At 41.2% G+C, this 17,973-nt stretch overlaps 1 protein-coding gene across 1 annotated transcript; it reads right to left on the bottom strand.

Annotated features, from left to right (window-relative positions):
• Positions 1 to 1,083: 1,083 nt before the first annotated feature.
• Positions 1,084 to 12,482, bottom strand: PRPS1 (phosphoribosyl pyrophosphate synthetase 1). The gene is made up of 6 exons (XM_089661397.1): positions 12,258 to 12,482; positions 8,087 to 8,270; positions 7,819 to 7,917; positions 5,683 to 5,807; positions 3,848 to 4,021; positions 1,084 to 1,276 (listed from the first exon to the last, which is right to left on the bottom strand). Exons 1-6 carry the CDS (start codon positions 12,377 to 12,379, stop codon positions 1,084 to 1,086), a joined length of 897 nt encoding a protein of 298 aa, XP_089517523.1. The 5' UTR covers positions 12,380 to 12,482.
• Positions 12,483 to 17,973: the final 5,491 nt, after the last annotated feature.

The following is a 17,973-nucleotide window of genomic DNA, read 5'->3' as shown; positions in this document are numbered from 1 at the left end:
GGAGGAGGAGGAAGAAAGGAAGAAGAGAGGAGGGGGAGGAAGAAAGGAAGAAGAGAGGAGGGGGGTGGGAAGAATGGAGAAGGAAGAGAGAAGGGGAAAGAAAGAAAGGAGAAGGAGGAGGAGAAGAAAAAGGAGCAGAAGCCATTAGAACGGGGTGCTGGAACAGTTTCCCACACCATATGCAGTGGTTCCTCCAGCTGGAATGGTTACATATATTGCCTTTCATTACATGTAGGAGTTGCATACAAAATGACCATGTACCGGCATTTATCAGCATGTTCCCCACTGGGTATGGGTGGGCGGGGCAGTGTCTCCTCTTAACCACGTCAAGTCCAGGACACTTTTACCCCCTTCCTGCCCAGGCCCAATTTCCAGCTTTCAGCGCTATCGCACTTTGAATAACAATTGCGCGGTCATGCAACACTTGTACCCATATGGATTTTTTTAGCACTTTGAGACAGATAAAACTTTCTTTTGGTGGTATTTATTTAAAAGTTTGTCTTATACAATTTTGCAAATAAATAAATAAATCTTTTTCTTCATAAATCTCAGCCAAAATGTATTCAGCTATCTTTTTAGTAAAAAAAAAAAGTAAAATAAATAACCCAAATTAGTTTACAACCAAAAATTATAACTTTTTCCAAACAATTTACATTTTATTTTTTTATATTATGTTTTTTTTTTTTTAAACATACTGTCACCATAGTGACACTGTACTTCTGGGGGGGGGGGGGGGGGGGGGAATTTTTTTTTTTTTTTTACAGCCCGTAAAAGCAATCATTTCTCCTTCTCTCTGGCTTTGAGGAATACTGTGAGAGCTGTGATTGGTCACAGCTTGTCACATGGCACAAAGCTGTTGTGAGTGGCCCTGTACCGACCTCACACAGAGGTCCCGTACAACGATCGGTGTACAGCGGGCATCTGATCCCAGGGATCGCGCACAGGCAGTGAATGTGGGGACCGTTTATAAACGGCCACCCGCTCCTGCACTGCTCCCGTCCGGCCGTTTATGTACATGGACCGGACAGGAAGTGGTTAATATAACGGATCCGGTCGTCCTGCACACTTTAGCAATAGATTTCCCTAAAATACAATAAATCCGATTTCTGTAGATACCTGAATTTTGGAGCAATGTTTGATCTTCTCCTCCTGAGGGATAGTATTGGTCACCACCACGGCTTCAAAACAGGCGTTGTTAATCCGAGAAATGGCGGGGCCAGAAAATATACCGTGGGTCAAGATGGCGTAAACCTTCGTGGCTCCAGCAGAAAGAAGTCTACAGAGACCAAAAAAAAAAAAAAAAAAATTAAAAGGATTATTAAAAAGTCTTCTGAAAGCTGAACCATAGCAGATGCAAGCGGGGGGTCAGTACTGACTTCTTACTTGGTATCAGACTCTAGAAATCCCTGGTACAGCAGAGCTCAGACTGGGGAAAGGGGAAGCAGCACAAGCAGCCAATTAGTTGTGCTGCAGTAAAAAACAAAAAAAAACAAAAAAAAAAAAAAGAAGCATGCTGATAGGAGGAGAGAGTGGAGTGACAGGTGGTACCAAAACCAAAATGTTATTTTCTTTACACACACAAAAAAAAAAATTTTTTGGAAACACCCCCCACCCCCCAAAAAACAAGTTTTCCTTTTTTCGGTTAGAACAGTTTGCAAATAAATAATTGTTCTTCATAAAATTTAGGCCAAGATGTATTCTACTACATTACTTTGTGAACTCCATAACTTTCCTACAGACTAAATAATAAATACTGATTTGGGTTATTTTCACCAAACTATGGAATATATCTGAAAATCGATCAATCCTGAAGTACTGACGGCCGATCTAATTTTTTTGAGGCCCCAAAATGTCAGAACAGTACAGATATCCCCCCCAAATGACCCCTTTTTGCAAAGTAGACCGTCCCATGTATTTCACAACAGGCAGTGTGAGTTTTTTGACATTGTAATTTGTCAGAATTTTTCGGAAAATGAATTAAAATCATTTTCAATTTTTTTTTTTTTTTTTTTTTAACAAAAATTGTGAAAATTTTAATTTCTTCATTTTCCGAAAAATTCTGACAAAAATTACAACTTCGATGCATTTCACATAAAAGGTACGGTGATTTTTTTGAAGTTGTAATTTGTCAGAATTTTTCGGACAATGAAGAAATTAAAATTTTCACAATTTTTTTTTTTTATAACAAATTGTGAAAATAATTTTAATTTCTTCATTTTCCAAAAGATTCTGACAAATTACAACTTCAAAAAACTCACCGTTTGTGAAATACATCGAAGTTGTAATTTGTCAGAAATTTTTGGAACATTAAGAAATAAAAATTTTCACAATTTGGTAAAAAAAAAATATATTAAAAAAAAGTGAAAAATTATTTTAATTTTGTTTCCAAAAAATTCTCACAAAATTACAACTTCAAAAAAACTCAGTGCCTTTTATGAAATACATTGAAGTTGTAATTTTGTGAGAATTTTTTGGAAACGAAATAAAATAATTTTTCACTTTTTTTTAATATATTGTTTTTTACCAAATTGTAAAAAGTTTTATTTCTTAATGTTCCAAAAATTTCTGACAAATTACAACTTCGATGTATTTCACAAAAACGGTGAGTTTTTTGAAGTTGTAATTTGTCAGAATCTTTTGGAAAATGAAGAAATTAAAATTATTTTCACAATTTGTTATAAAAAAAAAAAAATTGTGAAAATTTTAATTTCTTCATTGTCCGAAAAATTCTGACAAATTACAACTTCAAAAAAAATCACCGTACCTTTATGTGAAATCGAAGTTGTAATTTTTGTCAGAGTTTTTCGGAAAATGAAGAAATTAAAATTTTCACAATTTGTTAAAAAAAAAAAAAAAAATTAAAAAAAAGTGAAAATAATTTTAATTTCTTCATTTTCCCGAAAAATTCTGACAAATTACAACTTCAATGTATTTCATAAAAGGCACAGAGTTTTTTGAAGTTGTAATTTGTCAGAATTTTTCGGGAAAATGAAGAAATTAAAATTATTTTCACTTTTTTTTTATATATATTTTTTTTTTTTAACAAATTGTGAAAATTTTAATTTCATTTTCTGAAAAATTCTGACAAATTACAACTTCAAAAAATTCAGTGCCTTTTATGAAATACATGGGACTGTCTACTTTGCAAAAAGGGGTCATTTGGGGGGGATATCTGTGCTGTTCTGGCATTTTTGGGCCTCAAAAAACTAGATCGTCCGTCAGTACTTCAGGATTGATCGATTTTCAGATATATCACAGAGTTTGGTGAAAAGAGTTTCTGGACCAAACAAGTGTGGCGCCCTCCCGGAGGGACGTCACGTGGCGCCCTCCCGGAGGGACGTCACGTGGCGCCCTCCCGGAGGGACGTCACGTGGCGCCCTCCCGGAGGGACGTCACGTGGCGCCCTCCCGGAGGGACGTCACGTGGCGCCCTCCCGGAGGGACGTCACGTGGCGCCCTCCCGGAGGGACGTCACGTGGCGCCCTCCCGGAGGGACGTCACGTGGCGCCCTCCCGGAGGGACGTCACGTGGCGCCCTCCCGGAGGGACGTCACGTGGCGCCCTCCCGGAGGGACGTCACGTGGCGCCCTCCCGGAGGGACGTCACGTGGCGCCCTCCCGGAGGGACGTCACGTGGCGCCCTCCCGGAGGGACGTCACGTGGCGCCCTCCCGGAGGGACGTCACGTGGCGCCCTCCCGGAGGGAAGAGAGATTCTCCCAGCCACCATCTTACCATAGGCCGGGCGGGACGTGGTTAAAGATCCCCAATGGAACGTTTTCTTCTGGACCCAATAAGTGACCCACAGCTTTTCTGACCCAAGTATTAAAAGATCGTTCACCAGACACGTACTTATCTGCAGCGTGACAGATGGTTCCACAGGTATCGGCCATGTCATCCACAAGAATCGCCACTTTATCCTTCACGTCTCCCACCAGGACCATCCGGTCCACTTCATTCGCCTTTTTCCTCTCTTTGTGGATTAAAGCAAAATCTACGTTCAGACGATCGGCGATCGATGTGACTCTTGAAGAGACGGGACAAAGACAGGGTAAGAAAAACAAATCGGCCAAACTGAGAAATAAATTGGATGGGTGACCACAAAGCTCTTTAAGTCCCTGGGCAGGGAATGGCAAATGAACTGCCCCACCCTATTAGATTTGCCCCACCCTATTAGATTGTAAGCTCTTGTGAGCGAGGCCCTCTTGTGTTTTATTGTAAAGCAAACAGTTGTCGCTCTGTAAATCCTGACGAATAACAGCGCTGTGCTCCCTGGGGCCCCTCATCCATCGCAGGTCACTTGATTTATAGATCCTTTGTGACTACAAATTTACTCCTTTTCCTGGCAAAAAAGTTCGACCTCAACCACCTCCCGTCCGGCTGTTGTATATAAACGTCCAGATGGTGGCAGTGCAGGGGTGGGTGGCCGTTTATGAACAGCCTCCCCGCCCCCTGCTTGTGCGCACTGCTGGGTACCGCGATCCAGCGCCCGCTGTGTCCTCCGGAACACCGATCGTCGTACGGGACCTCTGTCCTAATCACTGGCCAATCAGTGATCACATGCAGAGTATTAAGCAAGATGTCACTTCTGACATCATTGCTTACTACGTGTGAAATCTGTGAATGATCACAGAGATCACATGGTACAGAGCCATTCACAACAGCCTTGTACCATGTGACAAGCTGTGACCAATCACAGCTCACAGTATTTCTCAATGGCTGCAAGAATGCAGCCAGAGAGAAGGAGAAAGGATTGCTTGTGCAGCCTGTATGGGTGTAAAAGCAATCAGTGTAAAAAAAAAAAAAAAAAAAAAATAAAAAAAATAAATAAATAAATCACCCCCCACAGAAGTAGTACAGTGTCACTATGGTGACAGTATGTAAAAAAGACAAATATAAAAAAATAATAAAAATGTAAATTATGTTTGAAAAATGTAGTTTTTGGTTGTAAACTAATTTGGGTTATTTTTTTACTATGTTACTATGGTGATACTGTACAGCTAGGGTGACAGTATGTATTGTAAAAAAAAAACAAAAATGTAAAATAAAAACTATAATTTTTGGTTATAAACTCATTTTGGTTATTTTTTTTTTACTATGGTGATACTGTATTGCCCGTGTGACCGTATGTAAAACAAAAAAAAAAAAACCAAACAAAAATATAAAAAAATAAAATGAAAATGTATAACCAAAAATTATAGTTTTTAAACTTTTCTTTAAACTAATTTGGGTTATTTATTTTTTTACTATGGTGATACTGTATTGCTAGGGTGACAGTATGTAAAAAAAGAAAATGAAAAAAAAAAAAAAAAGTTTAAAAAAAAAAGTTTAAAAAAAAACTATAATTTTTGGTTATATATTTTCAAACAAATATAAAAAAAATTAAACGAAAATGTAAAAAAAAAAAAAAAAAAAAAAAAAAAAACTAATTTTTGGTTATAAACCAAAATAAAGCTTTATCGGTCTCAAAAAATGCTAAAAAATTACAGTGACCGCGCAATTGTTATTCAAAGTGTGATAGCGCTGAAAGCTGAAAATTGGCCTGGACTGGAAGGGGTTAAAAAGACGATTTTATTGTCCCTTGGAATCCCATGTTGCAGGGTGACAACGTAGAATCACAAATAGTCACCCTGTAACAGGAAGCGCGCTGCTGGGAGCACAATGGCCGCCTAGAGATCACAGCTCACCGTTTGGCACCTCCGGCGTCCGGTGATACTATAGTACATGTTTTCCATTCGGCGATGTTCTCGCGGATCCACTTCAATACGGCGGGTTCAGCATACAAGTTATCCACGGGAATATCGAAGAAGCCCTGCGAGACACACAAGGAGACGATGAGGACGAATATCGTCATATAGACCTTCCACATGAGACGAAATTCAGCATAAAACAGAGGAGCGCTTCAAGTGTGCGTCTTGCGGCATCAAAGTGCATCCTGAACAGCCTCCGAATCCTGTGTAGTGCTCGCCGCTTGTCACGCACCATGTATTGGGTCCAGAAACATAGAAAATCCCTTTTATAAGGGGCAGGAAAAAAAAAACAAACAAAACCCAAAAAGGGACAATATACAATAATAAAAAACTACAATATATAATTTTTTTTACTATAGTATCATTAATATTTTAATTAGATCAATGAAAATTATATTTTTATTCATAATAGTAAAAAAATCTTTATTGTACATCATTATTAATATTATACAATAAAACTCTAGAAGTTATTTTTTGCTATATTATCAATGAAAATTTTATTATTTTTAATACTATAGTAAAAATAAAATGATATATTATTGCATATTATAGATTAACATATTACCAATTATACAATATAAAAATTTATTTTACTATATCAATTATACATTAATAAAAAAAACTACAATATATAATTTTTACTGTAGTATCAATAATATTTTCACTATATCAATTAAAATTATATTATTTTTAATACTATAGTAAAAATAAAATATTTTATTGCATATTATAGATTAACATATTACCAATTACACAATACTACAATATAAAAAATTTAATTATTTTACTCTATCAATAATATTTTCACTCTATCAATTAAAATTATATTTTTACTGATAATAGTAAAAAAAAAAAAAAAAAAAAAAAAAAAAACTTTATTGTAAATCCTTCTTATTATACAATAATAATATAGAAGTTATTTTTTTCTATATCAATGAAAATTATATTATTTTTAATACTATAGTAAAAATAAAATGATATATTATTGCATATTATAGATGAACATATTACCAATCATACAATACTGTACTACAATATAAAAATGTTACTATAGTAAAATAATTTAATTTTTATCTTGTAGTATTGTATAATTGGTAATATGTTAATCTAGAATATGCAATAATGTATAATTTTATTTTTACTATAGTATTAAAAATAATATAATTTTCATTGATAATTAAGCAAAAACTTTCTAGATTTTTATTGTAAAAATAGTAATAATGATGTACAATAAAGATTTTTTTACTATTATCAATCAAAATTTAATTTTCATTGATATAGTAAAAATATTAATATAGTAAAAAAAAAAAATATATATATTGTAGTTTAATATTGTATAATTGATAATATAGTAAAATAATGCAATTTGTTTATTGTAGTATTGTAGAATTTGTAATATGTTAATCTATAATATGCAATAATATATCATTTTATTTTTACTATAGTATTAAAAATAATATAATTTTCATTGATAATATGGCAAAAAATAACTTCTAGATTTTTATTGTATAATATTAATGATGATGTACAATAAATATTTTTTTTACTATTATCAATAAAAATCTAATTTTCATTGATATATTATCAATAATATTTTTACTATATCCACGAAAATTATATTTTTATTAATAGTAAAAAAAAATATCTTTATTGTACATTATTATACAATAAAAATATAGAAGTTATTTTTTGCTATATTATCAATGAAAATTATATTTTTAATACTATAGTAAAAATAAAATTATATATTATTGTATTTTAATAATGACTTAATATAGTAAAAGTAAATACTTGTAATAATAATCATAATAGATATACAATAAAAAAAAATATTTTATTTATTGTTACTATATCAGTAAATAAAATTTATTTTTATTGTATATTATATAATAATGTCAATGATCATAAAAGTAATGATGCAAAAATTAATTATATTATTTTAAATATATATATAATTATTAAAAATAATTATATATATATATATATATATATATATATATATATATATATATATATTAAAAAAACAAAAACACACAACTATATCAATTAAAAAAGAAAAAAAAATACAATTACCTGGATCTGAGAAGCGTGAAGGTCCATAGTAATGATGTGATCGGCTCCGGCCACAGACAGCATGTTGGCAACAAGTTTGGCAGAGATTGGCGCCCGGGACTAGAGAAAGCAGAGAGGCGTTAGGAGAAGAGATGGAGAACGACACACGAGGACGACACACACGAGGGCCACACACACACACGAGGACGACACACACGAGGGCCACACACACACACGAGGACGACACACACGAGGGCCACGGCACAATTTTGGTGATGTTTCGGCTTACTTTATCCTTTTTGTCCTGGCGGGCGTACGGGAAGCAGGGGATGACCGCCGTGACGCGACATGCGGAGGCGATCTTGCAGGCGTTGATCATGATCAGAAGTTCCATCAGGTTGTCGTTGATCTCTCCGCAGCCGCTCTGCACGATGTACACGTCTTCTCCGCGCACGCTCTCCCCGATCTCAACGCTGCAAACCGGACAGAACCCTCGTTAGATGTGGAGGCGACATGCAACATGGGTAGCGCAAGCAACTATTTCATACACAGTTGACCCTATGGGGGTTTTACATCATAGGTCATGTACATGGGGGGTGGGGTTTAAGTGTCCAATACAATCTGCCCCCCCACGGGTGTCACACCTCCCCCGCCACAACAGCCAGGAAAAGTGACAGCCAAACCCAGCACTGCTGTAATACACGCTCCGTCCGGTTCTGTCCCGGGGGCACTCGCTAGGAGGGTCCCAAACCCAATGACGGGAGAGCAGGGGCTGCACTGGGGGGGGGGGGGTTGCTTGGAAGCAGAGGGGGTCTCAAAGGGTATTTTGGGCATTTCTGACATATAGGGCAGCCCACTGAAGTGAATGGGCTGCCCTACACATGGGAACGCATACGCACACCGAGGAACGTGTGAAGGAAGCCGTAGGGAAGTCCAGCAAAACACACATTCCATAACCCCCCCCCCCCCCAAAAAAAAATCCACACTGCCATAATTACTAAAAAAAAAAAAAAAAAAAAAAAAAACACCACAAATACAAAAACAGAAAAAAAAAATCAATCCAAATCAAACCCCACCAAACCCCCACCCCCCAAAAAAATAAAACACACACCACAAAGACAACAAAAAACACCACCATAATTAAAAAAACAAAACATACCCACACAACACAAAAGAAACCCCCCCCCCCCCAAAAAACAAAAACCCACACATCAAATACAAAAAAAAAAAAAAAAAAAAACCCACACACAATCCAAAGCAACCCCCCCCCCATAAAAAAAACACTGCCATAATTACCAAAAAAATAAAAACCACCAAATAAAAAACAAACTCAAACACCGCAAATACGAAGCAGAAAAAACACCAAAAAAAATATATATATATATCAATCCAAAGCAAACCCCCGCCCCCACAAAAAATAAACACACCACAAAGAAATAACAGAAAAAACACACCACAAAAAAAGCAATACAAAACACCTCCCCCCCCCAAAAAAAAACAAACAAACAAAAAAAACACCGCCTTAATTACCAAAAGAAGAAGAAAAAAAAAAACCCCACCAAAGAAAACAAAACTATACACTGCAAATATAAAGCAGAAAAAGAAGCACCACAGAATAATAATAAAAAAAAATAATCCAAAGCAAACCCCCGCCCCCCCCCCCCCCAAAAAAATAAAACACACCACAAAGACAACAGAAAAAAAAACAAAAAAAAAAAACACCGCCATAATTACAAAAAAACTGCACACCACAAAGACATAACAGAAAAAAAAACATTACACAAAACATCAACCACCCCACAAAAAAAACAAAAAAAAAAAAACACACACACACCAATCCAAAGCAAACACCCCCCCAATAAAAAAAACACACCGCTGTAATTACCAAAAAAACCCCAAAACATTCCATTTGGGAATGCTGTGCGCTGCAGGAGGACCTGCACTGTTGCTGGCGTTCCGGCATGGCTCAGATATGAACGGAACCCAAGCGTTCCATGGAGGGCCCCATTCACACTGGTGCGTTGGGGCCACAACCTTCGCTGATCATTGTGAACGGCGCCCCCACACTGTACAGCAGAGTGCCGACACCCGGTGCACCATGACGCACAGACCGCGCACGGTGGCGCTCTGCGTTTTGGTCCGCATGTCATGTTAGTGCAGCACGCCGGACCGCTGCGATGTGATTGGCCCTGAAGGACGGCGTGTCATTGAGCTCCACCCCCGGCACATCACACACACAGACTTGGACCGTCTCCCGGCAGAAGTGCAGCGAAGAATCCGTAAGATGGGAACCGACGACTCCTCTGCAGATACAAGGTGTCCAACCAGACGTCAGCTTGATGTCCCCGACAGCCAATCAGACGTCAGCTTTATGTCCCGACAGCCAATCACAGATCACCACGCCCACACCTGTCACTATGTATCCAACAACTGTCATTTCCTCACCAGAACGGCCGTCTCCCTAGAAGGGGACATTTCATGCGGTCTCCCTCCCTCTGTAGCCAGGAAACACTCCGACACTGCGGCTGGGGGGCCCCCTCTGGGATGTGATGGTTAGTGTAGAATAGTAAAGGGAGGGGCAGAGGAGCTGGGCCAGCACAGACCCCAATTGGACATTCCCTTGGCAGAAACAGTCACACAGGAAGGTGAGGGGCAGAGGAGCTGGGCCAGCACAGACCCCAATTGGACACTCCCTTGGCATAAAGTCACACAGGAAGGTGAGGGGCAGGGGAGCTGGGCCAGCACAGACCATAATCGGATACTCCCTTGGCAGAAACAGTCACACAGGAAGGTGACGGGAGAGGAGCTGGGCCAGCACAGACCCCAATTGGACACTCCCTTGGCAGAAAGTCACACAGGAAGGTGAGGGGCAGAGGAGCTGGGCCAGCACAGACCCTAACTGGACACTCCCTTGGCAGAAAATCACACAGGAAGGTGAGGGGCAGGGGAGCTGGGCCAGCACAGATCATAATTGGACACTCCCTTGGCCGAAACAGTCACACAGGAAGGTGAGGGGCAGGGGAGCTGGGCCAGCACAGACAGTAGGCAGTGTCTACCCCTGGCAGCTACATAAGAGATGATGTGGGGAGGTGAAGAGTGGAGGAGCTGGGCCTGCACAGTCATTAGCTCCTCTCCCAGCAGCTACATGAAAGGTTATGTAGAGGGTAAGGAGCTGGGCCAGCACAGACAGTAATTAATCACTCCCCAACAGATACATGCAAGGTTGGGGGGGGGGGGGGCGAGTGGCAGAGGAGCTGGGCCAGCACAGACAGCAATTAGCATTTTATGAAGCTGCCAGGGGAGGAGCTATGTAGGAAGGTGGGGGTGGAGGAGCTGGGCCAGCACAGACCATGATTAGCACTCCCCTGGCAACTACATAAACGGTTATATGAGACAAGTGGAAAAGGAGCTGGACCAGCACAGGCAGTAATTAGCATTTTATGTAGCTGCAAGGGGAGGCGCTATGTAGGTAGGTGAGAGGTGGAGGAGCTGGGCCAGCATAGGCCATAATTGGTAATTTCCTGGCAGGTACCTGAAAGGTTATGGAGGGCGGTGAGAGGTAGAGGAGCTGGGCCAGCACAGGCAGTAATTAGAGACTCGCCCAACTAGATGAAAGGTTAGGTTGGGGTTAAGAAAGAGGTAGAGGAGCTGGGCCAGCACAGGCAGTAAATGGATGCTCCCCTGGCAGGAACATGAAAGGTTATATAGGGAAGCAAGGGTCAGAGGAGCTGGAGCAGCACGGGCAGTAATTAGCTCCTCCCCCAGCATCTATAGGGAAATGACGGGGCAAAGAAGCTGGGCCAGCACAGACAGTATTTTAGGTAGCTGCCAGAGGGGGAGGTGAGGAGTGGAGGAGCTGGGCCAGCACAGCCAGCAGACGTTCCCTGGCAGCTACAGAAATAGGTTATGTAAGGGAGGCGAGGAGCTGGGCCAGCACAGGCAGCAATTCTTTCACAAGAAGCTGCATAAAAGGTTATGTAGGGGTTAAGAAAGAGGCAGAGGAGCTGGGCCAGCACAGAAATCTCCTGTCACCTCTTTGCCACTACTTTCCATCTACACACACTCCAGCGTTGCCTGCTGGAAGGCCCGTTGGGGGTCTCTCAAGCAGGGCGACAACACAGGGACACAATTGAGAGGAGGAAGCAGAGGGTTGTCACCGGATAACAGGAAGCAGGCCCCTCACCCCCGTGAAGGACACTTTAGTCCGGTGGTGACCCCCTCCCCCAGTCCACATGTGCGCCTCTCTATGCTCCGGCCGCGAGGTGCACTCTGGGAGTTGTAGTCACGTGTCCGCTCCCTCTAGGACGCTCCCGCCTCCCCGGCACTACAACTCCCGGCATCCCCCGCGATCAACTTCTCTGCGGAACGACGAGCCAGCTCTCCCTCCCGGCCTCCTCACGTGACGGCCCGGCCCCGCCGTGTACCGCCAGCCCGTCCCCCCGCCTCCGGGCTCCGCTCACCAAGTTTCCTGGTTGCTGAACTTCTTGGTGACCACCCGGCCCAGCTCCAGCCCCAGGCGGTCGGCGATCTTCTGGGACAGGTCCTGGTGGGAGCTCCCGCTGAATATCTTAATGTTCGGCATCGCTGCTCGCTCGGTGTGTGCGTCACTGGAGCGCCGGGCCGGCCTCGCCGATGGCTTGGTTAACGGAGGACGGAACTCCTGTCCACGCCCCGTCTGCGCCGTCTTGTCCAATGGCGGCCGGGATCGGGAGGGCCACGCCTCTCTGCGCTGACATGCGTGGAAGCTGAACCCCGGCAAAGGGTGCGCTGCCGCGGACTGACCGGCAGGTGGCGCTCAATAATGAGACTTGAGGAGTGAATGAGCCCGGCAGGGTGTGCTAGCGACAAAATGAGCGGCAGGTGGCGCTGTGGCTCAGGATCTATAATTGGATAATTGTAATATAAATAGAAATGGTAATATAATTATATAATTACAGCATTATATATAGTATATTATACATGTATGTGCCATGTTGATGTTAATATACAAATATATATATATATTTTTTAATATACATATATTGGTGATATACAGTATGATATATATATATATATTTATATACACATACGCATTTTTTATATACAGATATATTTTTTTCTCAATTTTATTATGTATAATATAACATGTATATTATATTTAATAATAATAATAAAATTATGTAACATCTATATTATAAAAATGTATATAACATAATTTAACCCCTTGCCCTCCAGAGGATTCCCCCCCCCCTTCCCGACCAGGCCATTTTTTGCGTTACGGCTCTGCGTTACTTTAACTGACAATTGAGCGGTCATGCAACGCTGCACTCAAATGAAATTTGCGTTCTTTATTTCCCCACGAATAGGGCTTTCTTTCGATGGTATTTGATCGCTTGTGCAGTTTTTATTTTATTTTTACGCTATGAAAAAAAAAAAAAGACCGATAATTTTGAGAAAAAAAAACAATATTTTTGACTTTTTGAAACATGTCCAGTAAAAAATATTTTAAAAAATCAAAGTTCGTCATAAGTTTAGGCCAAAATGTATTCTGCTCCATGTCTTTGCTAAAAACAAATCCCAATACGTGAAAATTAATTGGTTTACGTGAAAGTTATAGCGTTTACAAATGGTGGAATATATAAGCAGGACTGCGACGGGCATTCTGACATGGGGGGGGCAACTGACTAAGAAAAAGCACTGACACTGTACTAATGGCACTCGGCAGGAAGGGGTTAACATGGGGCGACCAAAGGGTTAACTGTTCTGTGTGTGCTCTTTACACTGTAGAGAACTGTATTTACATACCTGCCGGGACCCGGTGATTGACAGCCGAGTCCACGAGCAGGTAGGGCGCACGCACCCCCTACCAGGGGCGGACTGACCATTTGGAAACTCGGGCACTGCCCGAGGGCCCGGGGTCAGTAGGGGGCCCCATGAGATGCCCCTGGTACCTTTTTCATAGGCTTTTTTGAGTTTGGGCAAGGACATGATCCCCTATTGCCCGGGGGCCCCATGAGTTCTCAGTCCGCCCCTGCCCCCTACCCAGAAATGCAAAATCACGTATATATACGTGATTTTGCGCACCCCTGCCACCCTGTAGCAGTATATCTGCTATAGGACATCTGGAAAGCGGTTAATATATATATAGTATTTTATATATAATATACATATATTGGTAATATACAGTGTGTTTTATTTATATATATATATATATATATATATATTATATTGGTAATTATTATAAAAATGTATATAATATAATTATATATATAATTCTATTATTAATGTTAATATATAATAAATATTAATAGAATATATATAAATAAGAATTTTCTTTTTCTATTTAAAATTATATATATATATATATATATATATATATATATATATATATATAAATAACATTTTAATTAATATTTATTATATATAGTATAATTTTATTATAAGTTTTGTAATATATGTGTATACAGCAGCCAAAATAAGTATTGAACGCGTCACCATTTCTCTCAGTAAATATATTTCTAATGGTGCTATTGACATGAAATTTTAACCACATGTCGATCACAACCCATGCAACCCATACGTACAAAGAAACCAAAACAAATAAGTTGAGAATTAAGTTATGTGTAATAAAATGAAAGGACACAGGGAAACAGTATTGAACACATTAAGTGAAATGTAATTAATACTCGGTACAAAATCCATTGTTGGTAATGACGGCTTCAAGACTCCTCCTATATAGAAAATCTAGTGGCATGCCTTGCTTGAGTGTGATTTTTGCCCGTTCTTCCACACAGTCTTCAAATCTTGAAGGTTCCGATCCTCTTCTAGGAACTCTGATCTTTAGTTCCTTCCATAGATTTTCCATTGGATTCAAGTCAGGTGATTGGCTGAGACATTCTAGCAGCTTTATTTTCTTTGTTTGAAACCAATTGAGAGTTTCCTTGGCTTTGTGTTTGGGATCGTTGTCTTGGTGAAATGTCCGCCCTTGTTTCATCTTCATCATCCTGGTAGATGGCAGCAGATTTTTATCAACAATGTCTTGGTACATTTTTCCATTCATCCAATGACATGAAGTTTGCCAGTACCGTATGCTGAAAAACAGCCCCACACCATGATGTTCCCACCGCCATGCTTCACTGTTGGTATGGTGTTTTTGGGGTGATATGCAGCGCCATGTGACTTCCAAACATGGTGTGTATTATGGCATCCAAAGAGTTCAATTTTGGTCTCATCTGACCAGACTATATTCTCCCAGTATTTCACAGGCTAGTTTAAATGTTGTGCAGCAAACTTTAAACAAGTTTCAACATGCTTTTTCTTCAGCAATGGAGTCTTGCGTGGTGACGTGCATACAGGCCATGGCAGGTGAGTGCATTATTTTGCATTACTTGTTTTATTTGAAATAATCTTACCTGATAATTCCAGGTCTTTCTGAAGCTCTCCACAAGTGGTCCTTGGCTCTTGGAGAACTCTTCTGATAATTATTTCCACTCCTCTGTCAGAAATCTTGTGAGGAGCACCTGGTCATGGCTGATTTATGGTGAAATGATGTTCTTTCCACTTCCAGATTATGGCCCCAACAGTGATCACAGGAACATTCAGAAGTTTAGAAATCCTTCTTTAACCAATGTCATCATCTTTCCTCTCTCCTCTATTCTCTCTCATCTTTCATTTCTCCTCTTTCCTCTCTCCTCTTTCCTCTCTCCTCTCTCATCTCTCCTCTCTCTCCTCTTTCCTCTCTCCTCTCTCCTCTCTCTCCTCTTTCCTCTCTCTCTTCTTTCCTCTCTCCTCTCTTTCCTCTCTCTTCTCTTTCCTCTCTCTCCTCTCTCCTTTTTCTCCTCTTTCCTCTCTTCTCTCTTTCCTGTCTTCTCTTTTTCATCTCTCCTCTTTCCTCTCTCCTCTCTTTCCTTCTCCTCTCTCCTCTTTCCTCTCTTCTCTCTCTCCTCTTTCCTCTCTCCTCTCTTTCCTCTCTCCTCTCTTTCCTCTCCTCTTTACTCTCTCCTCTTTCCTCTCCTCTTTCTCATCTCTCCTCTCTCATGATTCTTTTTCTCTCCTCTTACCTCAGCCCCTCTCACTCTCTCATCTTACTCTTTTCCTTCTCTCCTTTTTAATTTCTCTTTTATGAAATTAAAATTCAAGTAATCTGTATTGGCAGGGCCAAATACATTTTCAGCATTGCCAAAGCAATTGTGGATTTATTATGTGTTGGATGGGAGTGGGTGGAAGGAATAACTCCAAGGACATTATCAATGATAAGGGATAATATAGAGAAGGATGGGGGAGGTCCAGACAAGGGCTTTATGAGTCCACATTTCCTCCCACCTCTCATATTGTTCAGCTATTTCCACCGTTGGCTCCTCTTCTGTAGAATGTGGAGTTTCCTCTTCTCTTCTATAGGAGTAAAGTGTTAGATGAGAATGGAGAGTCACTTCTCTGTATATCCTCACCTCTCATATTTCTCTCCATTTCCTCTCTGCCATTTCTCTTGTATGTATTCTTGCTCTCTCTTTCATCTCTCCTCTCTTTTTCCTTTCTCTTACCCCTCTCTTCTCTTACCATCTATCATTTCTATTTTTTTCTCCCATCCTGCCTGTCTCTCTCTCCTCTTCTCCTATGTCTCCTTTCTGTTGTCTCTCCCCCTCTCTCTCACTCTCTCTGTCTCTCTCCCCCTCTCTATCACTCTCTCCCCCTCTCTATCACTCTCTCCCCTCTCTCTCCCCCCCCCTCTCTCCCTCTCTCCCCCCTCTCTCCCTCTCTCCCCCCTCTCTTTCTCCCTCCCCCCTCTCTCCCTCCCCCCCTCTCTCCCCCCTCTCTTCCCCCCCCCTCTCTTTCTCTCCTCCCTCCACCCCTTTCTCCCCCCCCCTCTCCCTCTCTTCCTCCCCTGTCCCTCTCTTCCTCCCCTGTCCCTCTCTTCCTCCCCTCTCCCTCTCTTCCTCCCCTCTCCCACTCTTCCTCCCCTCTCCCTCTTTTCCCCCCTCTCTCTCCTCTTCCCCCCTCTCTCTCCCTCTCTTCCCCCTCTCTCTCCCTCTCTTCCCCCCCTCTCTCTCTCCTCTCTTCTCCCCTCTCTCTCCATCTCCCCCCTCTCTCTCCTTCTCTCTCCTCCTCTCTCTCTCCTCCTCTCTCTCTCCTCCTTCTCTCTCTCCTTCTCTCTCTCTCTCCTCCTTCTCCCTCTCTCCTCCTCCCTCTCTCTCCTCCTTCTCCCTCTCTCTCCTCCTTCTCCCTCTCTCTCCTCCTTCTCCCTCTCTCTCTCCTCCCTCTCTCTCTCCTCCCTCTCTCTCTCTCCTCCCTCTCTCTCTCCCTCTCATCCTCCCTCTCCCCTCACTCCTCTCTCCTCCCCCTCACTCCTCTCTCCTCCTCCTCTCCCCCTCTCCTCCTCCTCTCCTCCCCCTCTCTCTCCCTCTCTTCCTCCCCTCTCTCTCCTCTTCCCCCCTCTCTCTCCCTCTTCATCTTCCCCCCTCTCCCCTATATCTCCTTCTCTCTCCCTCTCTCTCCTCTTTCTCCCTCTCTCTCCCTTCCTCTCTCTCTCCTTCTCCCTCTCTCTCTCCCTCTCTCTCCCCCTCCCTCTCCCCCTCACTCCTTCTCTCTCCTCCTCCTCTCTCCTCCCCCTCTCCTCCTCCTCTCCTCACCCTTTCGCTCTCTCTCTCTCCTCTTTCTCTTATTTATCATTTCTCTCTTTTTCCTCTCAATCTTTGATTTCCATTCTTTCTTTCTCTTTTCTCTTTCTCACTCTATCATATCCCTCTGAACTCAAATTTCTCTCTCTCCTCTTTCTCTTCTCTCATCTTTTTTCTTTCTCTCTCATCTCCCTATCCTTTTTTGTTTCTTTCTTTTGTCTCCTCTCTCTCTAATCGTATCTTTAAAAAATTATTTTAGCCATGAAGATTAGTTAAAATCCCCCAAACATTATATATTTTCTGAAAACAGAGACCCTGGCGAATAAAATGATGATAGTTACAATTTTTTTAAGTCACCGATATTTACACAATGGGCATATGTAATATAGTACCCACTTTTTGGTAAAAGATGAGATTGGACCTAGTAATTAGATACCCAACAAGTCAAGCCTTAAAACTGATTGACTCTCGGGGGATCAGGTAGGTGCTTGGAGCCAGAAGCGAAAGCCCCTCACCTCAACCGGGAAAATGAAAAAACGGGTGTAGAGTTATTCCCCCTGAGGTCATCACAGAGGACAAGGGG

The sequence above is a fragment of the Staurois parvus genome, unplaced genomic scaffold (genome assembly GCF_062004578.1).
Source record: "Staurois parvus isolate SC_StPar_1 unplaced genomic scaffold, SC_StPar_1.0 ptg001332l, whole genome shotgun sequence".
Taxonomy (NCBI): Eukaryota; Metazoa; Chordata; class Amphibia; order Anura; family Ranidae; genus Staurois; species Staurois parvus.
Note: the sequence above shows the minus strand (reverse complement) of the source record. Positions and strands in the feature narration are given on the sequence as shown.

Coding starts and splice junctions, on each gene's coding strand:
- PRPS1 (XM_089661397.1), bottom strand. CDS start 12,379: ATGCCGAACATTAAGATATTCAGCGGGAGCTCCCACCAGGACCTGTCC. Junction 8,271..12,257: donor TTCAGCAACCAGGAAACTTG/GTGAGCGGAGCC, acceptor TCCGGTTTGCAG/CGTTGAGATCGGGGAGAGCG. Junction 7,918..8,086: donor GCCAGGACAAAAAGGATAAA/GTAAGCCGAAAC, acceptor TGCTTTCTCTAG/TCCCGGGCGCCAATCTCTGC.